The sequence below is a fragment of the Rhinoderma darwinii genome, chromosome 3, assembly GCF_050947455.1.
Source record: "Rhinoderma darwinii isolate aRhiDar2 chromosome 3, aRhiDar2.hap1, whole genome shotgun sequence".
NCBI lineage: Eukaryota > Metazoa > Chordata > Amphibia > Anura > Rhinodermatidae > Rhinoderma > Rhinoderma darwinii.
Genome location: NC_134689.1, coordinates 406,526,287 through 406,540,978, shown reverse-complemented (window position 1 = coordinate 406,540,978; position 14,692 = coordinate 406,526,287). Strand labels below are relative to the sequence as shown.

At 44.9% G+C, this 14,692-nt stretch overlaps 1 protein-coding gene and 1 long non-coding RNA gene across 3 annotated transcripts in view; one reads left to right on the top strand and one right to left on the bottom strand.

Moving 5' to 3' along the window:
* Positions 1 to 14,692, top strand: part of LOC142748419 (uncharacterized) — an 88,766-nt gene that overhangs the window by 40,516 nt on the left and 33,558 nt on the right. The window lies entirely within an intron of this gene.
* Positions 5,921 to 11,340, bottom strand: LOC142748417 (uncharacterized). Of its 2 annotated transcripts, none has more exons than XM_075855514.1 (7): positions 11,261 to 11,340; positions 9,875 to 9,949; positions 9,560 to 9,634; positions 9,147 to 9,203; positions 8,873 to 8,947; positions 7,806 to 7,892; positions 5,921 to 7,677 (listed from the first exon to the last, which is right to left on the bottom strand). In XM_075855514.1, exons 1-7 carry the CDS (start codon positions 11,324 to 11,326, stop codon positions 6,772 to 6,774), a joined length of 1,341 nt encoding a protein of 446 aa, XP_075711629.1. In that variant the 5' UTR covers positions 11,327 to 11,340; the 3' UTR covers positions 5,921 to 6,771. The 2 variants fall into 2 exon arrangements, with proteins under 2 accessions (XP_075711629.1, XP_075711628.1); XM_075855513.1 differs by lacking the exon at positions 11,261 to 11,340 and adding an exon at positions 10,205 to 10,295.

The following is a 14,692-nucleotide window of genomic DNA, read 5'->3' as shown; positions in this document are numbered from 1 at the left end:
GTAGAAGACAAGGATCCGATCCCTTCCCAGGAAAGCAGACGATGGTATGGGACACCGTCTGTCCCAGACGCCTTAGTTTGACCATGAACTTCCAGGCCAAATTCCACTCCTTAAAATTTTAGCAGACCTAGGTTCTTCCGTGGCATCTCTACTACCTCTCCGTACCTTCCCAACCAGGTCATGATATCAATACAAGAGAGTGACTGGTTGTGGGTAAGATTGGTCACTCACTTGGGACCACTTTGGCGGGAAATTGCTTGTGCAGCAAAGTCTCGCCAGTTGGGCTCGTCCTTCACCAGCTCGTAGTTGCCCCAGAAGACCTCAAGGCCCCCTGGGTGAATAAAGCTGATGTCGATATCGATCAAGCCATGACAATGTATCAAGGCAGTGAAGTCATTCTCCTTGAAGCCAATCCCCAGCAGCAGCTCCACCACCCTCTTTCTGGGAGGGCACGCATCATTGCCAGGCCAACGGAGACGGTCCACATTCCTCCTGGCTACAGCCTGCCCGGCTGTTGGGAGCGACCACTGATCTCCTCGTTGCTCTCGGAAGGCATTTAGACCATATCTGTCTATCCAGAAAGACAGTTCCTTCTGCACTCCCCCTATGGTTAGGGTTTGCTTTTCCTGTCTTAAAATTAAAGTGTCCAAGAGACGTTGTTGCAAGTTACCGTCCCCGGACCTTGAGGGTGAAGATGGGTGGGCCTGCGGTCCCCCCGCTGTGACACCAGAATACGACCCGCCAGATGTCACAGTAAGAGGAGCGCCAGGCCTATTGCCCCTGGTTGATACCTCGTCCCCTCCACCCACCACTTTACCACCTATAGACACAGCACTTAACACCCGATTACCAGTAGACACTCTAGTCACTTTATTTACAGACACCTGCATACTCCCAGCAGTTTCCACATCCGCAGCCGCATCTTTTTGAACACATCAGGTCCCACTACAGTCATTCTTCCGGCCAGGCCTGGTTCTATATTATGTATTTTTTCTTTACACTTTTTGTGGGTAGACACTGCTTTAATCTCATCATCAGGCACCTTTGCAGGGACACCACCAGGTGTTATAAGCAGAGTCCCTGTAGTGCCCTCCGCCTCATTAACCTCCATCTATTCTATGTACTGAACATTTTTGGGAAAGGTGCCACCGTCATCCCCGACGGCAGCAGCTCCCTTCTCGCCTACACGGCTTTGCAATGATGCGGAGGAAGGAGCCACTGATGTCACTGGAGCCACCTCCAGAACTGGACGACTGCTCCCTGCCACAGAGGAGTGGCCAACAGAGCCGGAGCCTCCTATGTGACCGCCCTTGTCCAGGACGTCTGCTAGCTTTACTGCGTCACCGACAGACATTTTCGGCTTTCGGACACCACATCCAGTTCACCTGTACTCCCGACCCCTGACTTGTGACAGAGACCAGTTTTCTGGGCTCTCCATCCACCGGACACGGGGACACACCCCCTGGCGTCACCAGGCGACCATCACCGCCCCCTTTGCAGGGGTTGGCGTCCGGCGCCATTTTGACCACCCCGTGTTCTACTGCCAGACCTGTCACACTCTCCCCGCATTCCCACTCCAGCCCCACTGCAGAGGCTGGAGTTGGGGGTCTTGCGGGACCTGTGCCCCGATCCTGACTTTAAGCTGGCTCAGAGCGCAGGAAAGACCTTGCTGTGTACACCAGTTTGTATGAGCCCTTTGCTGATTTTTTTTCCTTTCTTTTCGTCTTAAATTTTTTCTTTTTCTTCTCCTCCTCTGCTGGTAACTCTGCACTGAAACAGAATCGCTGGAAGGATATTGGTGATTCCAAATCACGGATCTGAGTGAGCAACCCTGGAGGCTGCTCACTCTCGGATTCAATGCTCTCCTCAGCTCTATCAGCTGTGTGTCCACCCTCCTCCTCCTCACTGCTCCTAGGCGCTTGAAAATCTGTGTCACACTCCATTTTCTCCACCACATTTTCCTTTGGTGTTTCTGGGGCTCTGCTGTCTTCCTCCATGTTTTCTGTTTTTACAGGTGATGCCATCTCAGCAAACCTCTCTTCATTTTTACATTTTTCGCAAACACCCCTCCGCCTGCCACAATCTCTTCTCGTCTTTCTTCTACTTCTTTTATTTCCTCTAACAAAGATTTAACTTGTAGACATTACCAATACCTCTTACCACCTGAGGCCTTTGCAGCCCTGCCTCTGGTGATCGCCAAGTCTCCTCGGAGGCATTGCAGCGACTTCCCGAGGTCCCCATACTCCTCCCACTGCATGGCCAGATGGGAGCTGAAGTTCTCCACCATCTCTCCAGTTCTTAACTGTTCCCATTCCTCCATTCAACTATTATCCGAATGTCTGGATCTTGCCGCGGCCGGCCCTTCTCCAGGTGATATCAGCTCTATCAGCCTGCCGTATCCAGGGTCCCAGCCTCGGGGGAGCCAGGACAGCCTTGCCCTGAGATGATCTCCTCACCCCCGAGACCGTTTGCATACTCCTAACCGGCTGGGATGACCCTCTACCCCCCGCCGGCATGCTCCGGTAGTAGAGGTCTGAGGCTCCATCCTAGTATGGAACCCCCCTCAGGGTACTTTCTGAGCCCAGGCAGATGTTATGAGGCCTGGGCAGATGGACTCGTGGACTTTCCTTATCCTAAGACCTCCACGGACGTCTCAGCAGCTCTCTCCACACGTCTTGCTCCAAACACTCTGTCACGAGGTGTGGTGTGGACCCACTGGGCCATACCACCTAGTGGGACGGCAGCCGGCCAAACAGGTATGGTGTAGAGTCTATAGTCCAGAAAAGGGTACCTGAGGCGATGTAGACAGCAGCAAGGGAGGCTCAGCTGGAACCAGCTAGCAGGCGGACGTCAGGCGAGGTGAAGCAGGTCAGGCGTGGATACAGCACGGCACAACTTTGGCACAGCACAGTGCTAGACCAGGAAGGTATCGAATTCTAGGAACAGGAACAGGTACAGGTAATACACTAGGAGGCCATCACATAGACAAACTAGGGAACAACAACAACGCTCAGGCGTAGAACTAGGGGTCTGGACCCCTCTTATAGTCCAGGGTACTACTCACGGGTCAAAGTTCATCACAAGTTCCGTTGCACGCGCTGCCCCTTTAAGAGCGGGCACGAGCGTGCGCGCACACCCTACGGGATCCGGCTGAGGTGAGTGGACGCGAGCGCTGGCGTCTCCTGAAGAGGAGGCTGGGGCCAGCGCTTGCCGACTCGTGGCTGCGGCTGTCAGGGGGGGTTGGAGCTGACAGCCCGCGGCCACGGACATTACACACTCCAGAGCTGCACTGACTATTCTCCTAGTGATTTTAATTTTGATGATGTTATATAAGTCCACTAGCCACATCACGGCAATCTCTTTTAATTGAGTCCCTACTCTATTAGGTTGCAGCACTGCATGGCGGTCACAGTCTAGAATGAGATTGCTCTCCGTTTGTCCACTGGAGTCACATGGAAAGGTGAGCTTTTTTTAAAACTATTTACAGAATTGTCATGTTACGTGGTGGCCTATGTTGCTGCGGTTTTGTGCATTTGAATGAATGTGGTCCAGATCCAAGATGGCCTCTACTTTTTAGTAAGGGGGATATTGGGCTCTTGGGTTGCGGCCCCTGCAGGTGCTGTTTTGCGGCAGCAATTTCTGTCAGCATTGCTGCACTTAAAGAGGTCGCTGTGAAGTGGTAACTGGACAAATACAATTTGAACAAAATTTTCCTAACATCCTCCTGTTCATGTTTGTGCAGCAATAGATCAATGCAGTGTCAGACTGGGGTACCTTAGGCCCACCAAAGGAAGTAATTTAAAGGGCCACTCTCAATATAATGCAGACTCCGTTTTTTTTCTAGCATAAACATTGTCAGCTGTCCCCGATGCTCTCTAAAGTGTGGCTTTAGAGCGCTGCTAAAATATTTAATTATTCAGTAAAGCTTAAGGTATGTTCACACTTAGCAGATCAGCTGCGAAAAATGCACAGCGTCATACAGTAGCAGCAAAGTGGATGAGATGTGACTATATTTCATCCACACGCTGCTGAAAAAATCCACCGACAAAACGTTCATAAATTGACCTGTGGGCTTCTTTGTTTTTTTTTTAATAAAAATGTCTATCCGTGTGTTTGGTGCAACTTACAAAATACTTTTTATTAAAACTTATTTTTACTTTTTCAGATACAGCTGCTTTGTATCCTGTATACAGAGCAGCTGTATCTTACGCTGAATCCTGTACCCATCAGGTCAGCGGGACTGACGGGTTTAGTGTCATTGGGTCCTGCGTATCTCTGACACGCAAGATCGAGCTGTTACCGAAGGACCCACTGACCCTAAACACGTCAGTCCCGCGTGACTGACGGATTCAGGTCTCTGCGCTACATACATCTGCTCAGTATACAGGATACAAAGCAGCTGTATCTCAAAAAGTAAAAATCATTTTTAATAAAAATTATTTCGAAAGTTGCACCAATCACACTGGTGAACATTTTTATAGAAAAAAAAAAACAACAAATGATTTCAAAGGTGTACATAGCCTTTAGAGAGAATGTCCAGATTGTCTCACCCCCTATATTGTAAGTTAGTGTTTCTGTACAGCAGCCACATCACATTGACACTTCCTCCAATAGACCTGCCGCTGTATTACACATCGTGGCCACGTGACTAGGATACATGGCTGCTTGTATGGAAACATTTTCCTTACAGTGTAGTGGGACGGATGGGGAAGGAAAGTACCAATTGTGGCGCAACTCCAATTTTTATTACCTTCAAGCAACATCTTTATGAAAATAAAAAAGTATTTCAGACAAGTCCTTTCAGAAAATAGTGATGTTTCCTTTAAATAAATCCTTCACATAATATATTCTTTTTACTGTGATATACAGTATATCTTTATGTATCACAATGGGTCTACTTAGCTGCATTTTATCTTGATTTCTGTGTATGTTTAGGGTCTGTTCACATCACCGTTGCCTTTCCGTTGGAGGTTTCCGTCGGGTTAACCCCTCAACGGAAAAGCAAACAGAAATCTAAGCTTCCGTTTCCCTCACCTTTGATATCAATGGTGACGGAAACGTTGCTAAAGGTTTCAGTTTGTCACCGTTGTGACAGGGTTCCGTTGCTTTGACGGAATCAATAGCGCAGTCCAGGAGGGGCTCATGTTGCAGTCTTTACCATCCCCACCTGTTGCGGATTGTATATGGCTGAATAAAGTCCAGCCTGTGAGGAGTCAGTCCCCTCCTCTTCTGTCTTGATGTAGCAGCTATACACATGGCCTCCCTTATTCTTGCCTAAACCAAGCAAGTCAGTGCAGCGAGGAGAGAAAGCCATTACATTATGTAGAGAGTCCAGCACAGATAACACTGTCCAGCACAGATAGCATCAGGGCTACAGTGTAACAGGCAGCCCAGCCTCTGCTTCCTCTGCTAGCAATGCCTACCGCTACCTCCTCTCATAAGTTATCTTATTACAGTTCTAGAAGCTGTCATCTTCTGGGCTGGGCCCCCTAGTTACTGCACAAATTATCAATCTGCCTCTGCCTAAAGCACAACCACTGCTAAAGAATGAGCAACAGGGGCCTTCAGCATCAACAGGAGCACATTGCTGGTGGTCGGAGTCTGGACTGGGGAAGTGCCTTCACCAGCGGCAGTAACTGGCTGCATTTATGATAGCAGGAGAGTCGGGGCCCGCCGGAGGATCTACCGGTTCTCCGGTGGGCCAGTCCGACACTGGATCAATGTATAATAGTGGATGTGAGCTCCATGTCTTGTTCTCCCATGTTGGTAGATAAGTCATGTAATGTGTTTATAAAGATCCATCAGTAATCCGCATCATGTAGACGACCTTTCTTATTTTTACTTGGTATATTATTCTTACTATTACTTTATAAGAAATGACTCGATACTTTACAGCTTTATGATATTTTATTGAGCTGACAATAAGAAAATAATGTTCGACCTTTCTATGGACACTGGTGGAAGTGTCCTCCATGATGGTATGGAGTGAGATGGACTTTCTATATATTCAGGGTAAGGCTTGAGATTTCCTGAGCTGCAGAGTATTAATGGATGACCCTTGGAAGAAGTGATGGACCTGGCTGTGTGCCATGAAGAGGTCACAACCCTCCGGCTGTGTGCCATCAGGAGGTCGTCACCATTAGGCTTTTTGCCATTCGCAGATGTAAACTTCCGGCTGTGGGCAATCCTCTCAGTTCTTCCCCAAATGGTAGAGAAGAGACAAACCCAGCAGTATGGTCATATGGAAATCGGCTCCTTACAAGCTCCTTGATCTTTCAGGATGTTCTTGCTCACAGGAATGTGACTTTGGTTGTGTAGTAGTAAAAGACGGTCAGGATCTTGCTGTGGACATTGGTGGACGTGTCCTCCATGATTTTATAGGATGAGGTGGACTTTCTATTTGGTCAGTGGTAGGCTTGAGATTCCATGAGGTGCAAAGTTTTAATGGATGACCCTTGCAAGAAGAGATGGACTTGGCTTTGTGCCATCAAAAGGTCACGACCCTCCGGCTGTGTGCCATCAGGAGGTCGTCGCCATCAGGCATTGTGCCATATCCAGATGTAAACTTCAGACTGGGGGCCATCACCTCAGTTCTTCACCACTGACAGCAGATGGTAGAGAATAGACAAACCCAGCAGTGTGGTCATAAGGTGGCAAGAAGGTGAGATGCTGATGACTTCAGGAGGCGTTACTCAACCTGTAATCTGGATGAAATAGTGATGGTTCAGGAACAGGTGAGCACTTGTGATGACTGAGGCATTTTTGCTCGCCTCAGTCTTCTTCGCCTCTTAAGCATCCCCAGAAAGATCTTCTTCTCGCTCTTGTGCGTCTGGGTTCGGATGTACTGGGTTCTGGTGTTCTGGGTTCCGGTGTTCTGGGTTGTTGACGTTGATAGACCAGAATCCTCTCCTCATGACTATTAGAAGAAGGAGCTTTGCGTCCTATGTTGTCAGGAGGTATTGACCGGGCCCAGACGATGTTACTGAATGCCACATTATACTTGCGTTTTGGTGACTCTTTCACATCGTGTAGAGCAGAAGCAATAGGTTCACTTGGAACATTCCGTAATACAGATTTATGATGTATTACTGATAATCTTGGTTCTGGTGTTCTGGGCTCTGGAGTTCTGGGTTGTTGACGTTGATAGACCAGAATCCTCTCCTTATGGCTGTTAGTAGAAGGAGCTTTGCATCCCATGTTGTCAGAAGGTATTGACCGGGCCCAGACGATGTTACTGAATGCCACATTATACTTGGGTCTTGGTGTCTTTTTCACATCCTGAGGAGCAGAAGCCGTGGTTGGTCCAGGACGTTCCTCGTTGGGCAGGACTGGTGTTCTCCTGGATTCTTGTACCCGAATTTCAGGGGTATAAATCGGCTCCTTACAAGCTTCTTGGTCTTTCAGAACATTTTCTTTTTCAGGAATGTGACTTTGTTTGGTTGTGTCCTTGGCTTCAGCTGTACTTGTCAGAGGTGATTCTGTGTTTGGCTCTTCATCAGAATCCGAGGGCTCTTCCTCCTCCTCCCTCTCACTCAGGACAGGCACTATAGCCAAGGACAGTATAAGGACGAGTGGTGACATCATGATGACACAGGCCACGCCATTGATGAGCCGAGCATGAAGTTTTATCTCACATTCAGAGGGGTCTTTTTTGGGAACCACAGGTGGTGGGTCGTCCTGTAACAGAAACAGGAATAATAAAGTTTTGTACATATTAGGTTATCGCGACATTTGTGTTCTTGCTGCGCCATTTCATCATCCCTTTTTCTTGGTTTGTGATAACGTTGAGACAAATTTTTACTTACCCCAAAAACCATTGCATTTTTCCAGTTGTAGAACCTCTGTAATATAATCGGCTTCTCACGGGGGGCAATAGATTCACTTGGAACATTCTGTAAGACAGATTTATGATATATTTATTACATGTGACATGACTGTCACCATCACTATCTTAAACCATTAAAGACAGCCTATTTGGGACTAAAGGACGCAGCTATTTTTTTTTCGTTTTTTCATCCCCATGTTCTAAAAGCCATAACTTTTTTTATTTTAAAGTCAAAGGAACCATATGAGCACTGCATTCAATAACCCCCATCATTTAAATAATTCTTTTAGTCACAGGAGCTCTGTGATGGCTTTTTGTTTGTGGGAAGAGTTGCTGTAGTTCTCCTGGTACCATTTTGGGGTACATATTAATTTTTTATGACTTTTTCTTCCTTTTTTTTTTAAAAGACTGGATGATCAAGAAACAGTAATTTTGGCATTGGATTTTTAGTATTTAGTTTTTTTACGACATTTAAGGTGTGGGATAATTATTGTGTTTATTTTATAATGAAAGTTATGTTATGTTATGAAGGCAGTGACACCAAATATGTAAATAAACACATTTAATACATTTTCACAGGTTTTATTTTCCAAAATGAAGGGCTTTGTGCAGTGAAAAAAGGCGACTTTCAGATTTTGTTTTTTTCCAAAACTTTTTAACTCGTTTTTTTAGTATCTCTATGAGACTTGAACATCTGACTTCTGCGTCGATGGGTTGACAGAGCCAGGCCACTGAGGGGTGAAATGTTATCTACTAGCCCGGCTGTTAGAGCTCAATGGCCGGAATAGTGTGTAATATGCAGCCATCACCCGCATGTACTGGCACCAGCTCAACTACTGAGCCCGCACCATCACAGCGTTGTTATAGTACAATGGCTTACATTAACTAACCGCAGGCCACGATGTATTATGATTACGCATGGTGGGAAGAAGTTATAATTATGATTGTCACCATAGTTACAGCAGAAATACCCGTTCTACCCACAACTTATACTTTACCCTATAGGGTCCCTGAATAATAAGCCCCAACAATAGAGAAGCTACTTACCCCAATGCACCACTCTCGTGTCCTTGTATGTCCAGGAGGAACGTACGGGTCCCCAACTGGGTCAGATAGAAATCCCTACAACACAAGTGATAGATGTAATGTAGACTCTATTCTATCCCGTGCAGGTAATGGGATTATTACATCTATATTCCTGTACAGCTGATTATTAGGATCTCCTCATCTACTTTATGTCTATTGTTTCTATGAAGAGCCGACATTTCCTGATAATAAATATTATACTGGTGATACAACCAGATACAAGCAAGTAACTCACCCCAAAGAGCTGGAATACGACCCGTATATGTGGAACCACGTCCTCAGACTGGAAATCCTGAAAGACAAGAAGTGGCTGTAATACCCCGGATAAGAGGAGTAAAGTGGGGATTTGGTTGGACACCCCTTTTTCAGATTGTGGGTCCCACAGAGACAGGATAATGACGGGAGCCCCCACTACTAGTGACCTAAATAATGAACTGCCCCCGAAATCACCGGACGACCACTGTTCTCAATGCCGGCCTGTTGTCCTCCAGAGCTGAGAGACATATTACATGAGACTCTCAGCAGCAGCTAGTAGAGGGGGGTCCTGAGTGGGGGTGACCCCTCTATCAGCGTAATAGAGTAATGGACACCAGACAACCCCTCTAATAGGACGTTTTGTTAGAAATCAGTAGAAAGTTGTTGCGTTACCTCAAAGTTCCATGTTTTCTGGGGTTCGGAGGAACCTTCATAGAATGGAAGATATTTAATCCAGAAGAAATGGTCCTGTAAGAGACAATATGATCATTATAGTCCTATATCTCCTCCATAGAAGAGCGCAGTATATTTATATATATGGTGAGGAATGTTCTAGAGGCCCAGAATGTAGCCAATCACAGTGCAGAAGCCAGTGACATCACACAACGTCTATTCCCATCCCCCCAAGTTCTACATTAGACATCCGCGTCCCCGTCATCCATGAAAAGAATAATCCATATATAATATCAGAAGAAGTTGTGGATTTACCTCCAGCGTCCATGGAATCAGGATGTTGGTTAGACTTTCATATGACGGAAGGTGATGAGTCCAGTATGAAAAGTCCTGCGAGAGACAAAATCATCATTATAGTCACCTCCGTCCCATACAGAGCAGTGTATATGTATATATGTGCCCCCTATAGATATATATACTGCACAGACCCCACACTTATATCTGCTCTGACCATTCACATCCTCTGTAGATTCTCTTGTCATATCTCCCCCTTCATAGCAGATAATTCTTACACCCCCCAATCACCTGACCCTGCCACAGCCGATTCCAAGTTACCTCCATATTGAATAAGGGAAACCTACTCACCGGCAGCGTACCGCAATGTACGGGGTAGATCAAGTTCAATGACAGAAAAAATAGGATAATCCTCATTTTCTCCAAAACGTCAAAGGGTCTCTCAGCACCAAGATGCCAATGAGATAGAAGCTGCGGGTGGGCGGAGCCACCTTATATACCAGCTGTGACATCACAATGCCCTCTGTGACATCACAATTCTCTATGTGACATCATCACCGACCACACAATACCACATGACATAATCACACATCACTAGACATCATGTGACTCTGAGACTATGGGCCTCATGTATCATAACTGTCTAATAGAAAAACTATCCTTGTTGTCCATAGCAACCAATCACAGAGCAGCTTTCAGTGTTGCAGAGCAGTTAGGAGATAAGAGCTGCACTGTGATTGGTTGCTATGGGTAACAAGGACAGTTTTCCTGTTATACAGTGTGGATACATGAGGCCGCCATCTTTGGATGATCTTCCTGAACCATTGAAAATGGGAATTATGATCTTCAGTATGGAGGTACACTATGGAGGGGTCACATAGAAACATCAACATGGCCCTTCTCCTTGTGTGGACCCTGAAAAACCAACATCCCACCTACTCTCCAGTGTATATATATATATATATCATCCTACTACATCTCATTATCCCCTACACATCCTTACATTAATTCATCCAAAGCCCCCAACAGCTAACACCCCCCAAGTGTGGCCCCCCCTGTGGAGCTGCAGATGTGAGGACGGAGGCAGGAGAGGGGCCCAGCGTCTAGACACCCCTCCCCCAGACACTGACTTTGGACTCAGGAATTGTCCCTTGGGTAATGGCGGCTCCGCTCTGGACATTACTGCACTAACATGGCCCAATACTGAGTTACAGACTATGGACTTGTCACTATAAGAGGGGGTCACAATTACCCCATTTACTTATTGTTGGGCTTTAAAGGGACAGTAGCATGGACCCACAATGAAGTCCAGGACATTATCATTATCGTTACCCCCTCCCCCATCACCTCACCCTGCCGCAGCTGATTCTAGGCACCCGCCATATGTAATAATAGAGATGTACTCACCGGCAGCGTACCGCAATGTATGGGGTAGATCAAGTTCAAAAACAGGAGTAATAGGATAATCCTCATTGTCTCCAATACGTCAAGGGGTCTCTCAGCACCAAGATGCCAATGAGATACAAGCTGCAGGTGCACGGAGCCCCCTTATATACCCCCCATTGTGACATCACAATACCCTCTGTGACATCATCACCCACGAAACGACACCACGTGACATCATCACCCACCACACAATACCACGTGACATCATCACCCACCACACAATACCCTCTGTGACATCATCACCCACCACACAATACCACGTGACATCATCACCCACCACACAATACCACGTGACATCATCACCCACCACATGACACCACGTGACATCATCACTCAGCACAAGACGTCATGTGACCAGCACAATTTCCAGATTTAGTCATTTCTATAGTAAAATCTTTAATTTCTTGTACTGTCCCTGGACATTGGGGAGTGCTGGTGACGTGTGATAGTGCCATAGTGGGACTTCTCTTCTCCTGTGTCCCAGAATATATGATAACACTGCTGTTACAGGGTGTATACATGTAGTATATGTCTCTAGATGCCATGTTGGTTGGGGGGTGCCAGTCTTTGGCTATTGGTCAGAAGCTTAGGAGTGTGGATGGCGCCATATTCCTCCAGTGTCGGGTGAGGGGCAACATGTAGCGGGTGGCTGCTCCCATGGAGGGGAGGGATTTCAGTTACTATGGTAACATCAGTAATAAATATGGAGGAGCAGCGCTGACTTTTCAGGACTAATAAATAATCTTATTAATTGTGTAACGTTCCTGCACCGCCACTCGCCATTCTCTATATGTGGACGTTACGTTATCAGGTGTAAACAGAGAAGAGGAATGACGCCATAATGCCGTTTTTCTATGTCATGTGACCAGTCCTTATAATATAATATCTGTACAGTTAATGGTCATTATATTATTTTCTATCAGATATTTATAGCTGGAGCTCTGTTATTACTGATGCAGCGTGTGAGGAGATAAGATATTTTATAATAAACAATTCGCTCCTCACGACTCGTATCTGACTCGTATGTCGGAAAAGTAGAATAGATCTGAACACCAAATATTTCACTGTATTTACACCGGACAACTGACATATATACATTACTAAATCTCCCCCGTACAGCTCCAAACATGATAAATCACTGGCTGCCTGCACCACCACTAGGGGGAGCTGCTTCATATGGATTTATACAGATAGCGCTGAACTCAATGGAAGCTGTAAACATCTCTATGGAGTGAGCTCCCCCTAGTGGTGGCTGCAGGAAATACTATGGGAGCTGCAGGAAATAATATGGCTCTTTGTCAGGAAGCAGGAGAAGTTCAGTAGTGATTGGCCCCCCTCTCACCAAGAGCCCCATAGCAGTGACGTGGTCTGCCTCTATGTTGAGTATAGCACTGGGTATATGTAGCTATTATGTATATGTACAGTATATAGTTGTGTGTGTGTGTGTGTGTGTGTGTGTGTGCATATATATATATATATATATATATATACATACACACACACACACACACACACACACACACACACACACACACGTACTATCTGACAATTAGTATGTGGACCCCTGAATATCACATATGTACGGTGTGTATGTGTATATATATATATATATATATGTAGTTATAATGGACCAAGATGGGACTGTTTAGCTTGCGGCACATGCAAAGCCTGTTTGAATATAAAGAGGGCTTTTGATTTTCAAGATGTGAGAAATTTAACAACATACAAAATCACTCAAAATATTTCCAGTGGTTCCATAGGAATAATCCTCCAGGCAGTCAGTCCATGTGCGATGATGTATGTTGGTCTGACGACAAGAGAATTTCGCATGAGTAAGAGAGCACATTAGGGATATCGTAAAAGCCGAGAGTGAAGATGACTTGTCAAAACTTAAAATGATACCTAAACACTTTAGGCTATGTGCACACGGTAGCAGGCTTTTACGTCTGAAATGACAGACTGTTTTCAGGAGAAGACAGCTGCCTCGTTTCAGACGTAAATGCTCCTCCTCGCATTTTGCGAGGCTTCTCTGACAGCCGTAAATTTTGAGCTGCTCTTCATTGAGTTCAATGAAGAACGGCTCAAATTACGTCTGAAAGAAGTGCCCTGCACATAATGTATATAAGTGTCCTGCATATAATGTATAGAAGTGTCCCGCATATAATGTATATAAGTGTCCCGCATATAATGTATATAAGTGTCCTGCATATAATGTATATAAGTGTCCTGCATATAATGTATATAAGTGTCCCGCATATAATGTATATAAGTGTCCCGCATATAATGTATATAAGTGTCCTGCATATAATGTATATAAGTGTCCTGTATATAAGTGTCCTGCATATAATGTATATAAGTGTCCTGCATATAATGTATAGAAGTGTCCCGCATATAATGTATAGAAGTGTCCCGCATATAATGTATATAAGTGTCCTGCATATAATGTATATAAGTGTCCTGTATATAAGTGTCCTGCATATAATGTATATAAGTGTCCCGCATATAATGTATATAAGTGTCCTGCATATAATGTATATAAGTGTCCTGTATATAAGTGTCCTGCATATAATGTATATAAGTGTCCCGCATATAATGTATAGAAGTGTCCTGCATATAATGTATATAAGTGTCCTGCATATAATGTATATAAGCGTCCCGCATATAATGTATATAAGTGTCCCGCATATAATGTATATAAGTGTCCTGCATATAATGTATATAAGTGTCCTGCATATAATGTATATAAGTGTCCTGCATATAATGTATATAAGTGTCCCGCATATAATGTATATAAGTGTCCTGCATATAATGTATAGAAGTGTCCCGCATATAATGTATATAAGTGTCCTGCATATAATGTATATAAGTGTCCTGCATATAATGTATATAAGTGTCCCGCATATAATGTATATAAGTGTCCCGCATATAATGCATATAAGTGTCCCGCATATAATGTATAGAAGTGTCCCGCATATAATGTATAGAAGTGTCCCGCATATAATGTATAGAAGTGTCCCGCATATAATGTATAGAAGTGTCCCGCATATAATGTATATAAGTGTCCCGCATATAATGTATATAAGTGTCCCGCATATAATGTATATAAGTGTCCCGCATATAATGTATATAAGTGTCCTGCATATAATGTATATAAGTGTCCTGCATATAATGTATATAAGTGTCCTGCATATAATATATATAAGTGTCCTGCATATAATGTATATAAGTGTCCTGCATATAATGTATATAAGTGTCCTGCATATAATGTATATATGTGCCCCGCATATAATGTATATAAGTGTCCCGCATATAACGTATATAAGTGTCCCGCATATAATGTATATAAGTGTCCCGCATATAATGTATATAAGTGTCCCGCATATAATGTATATA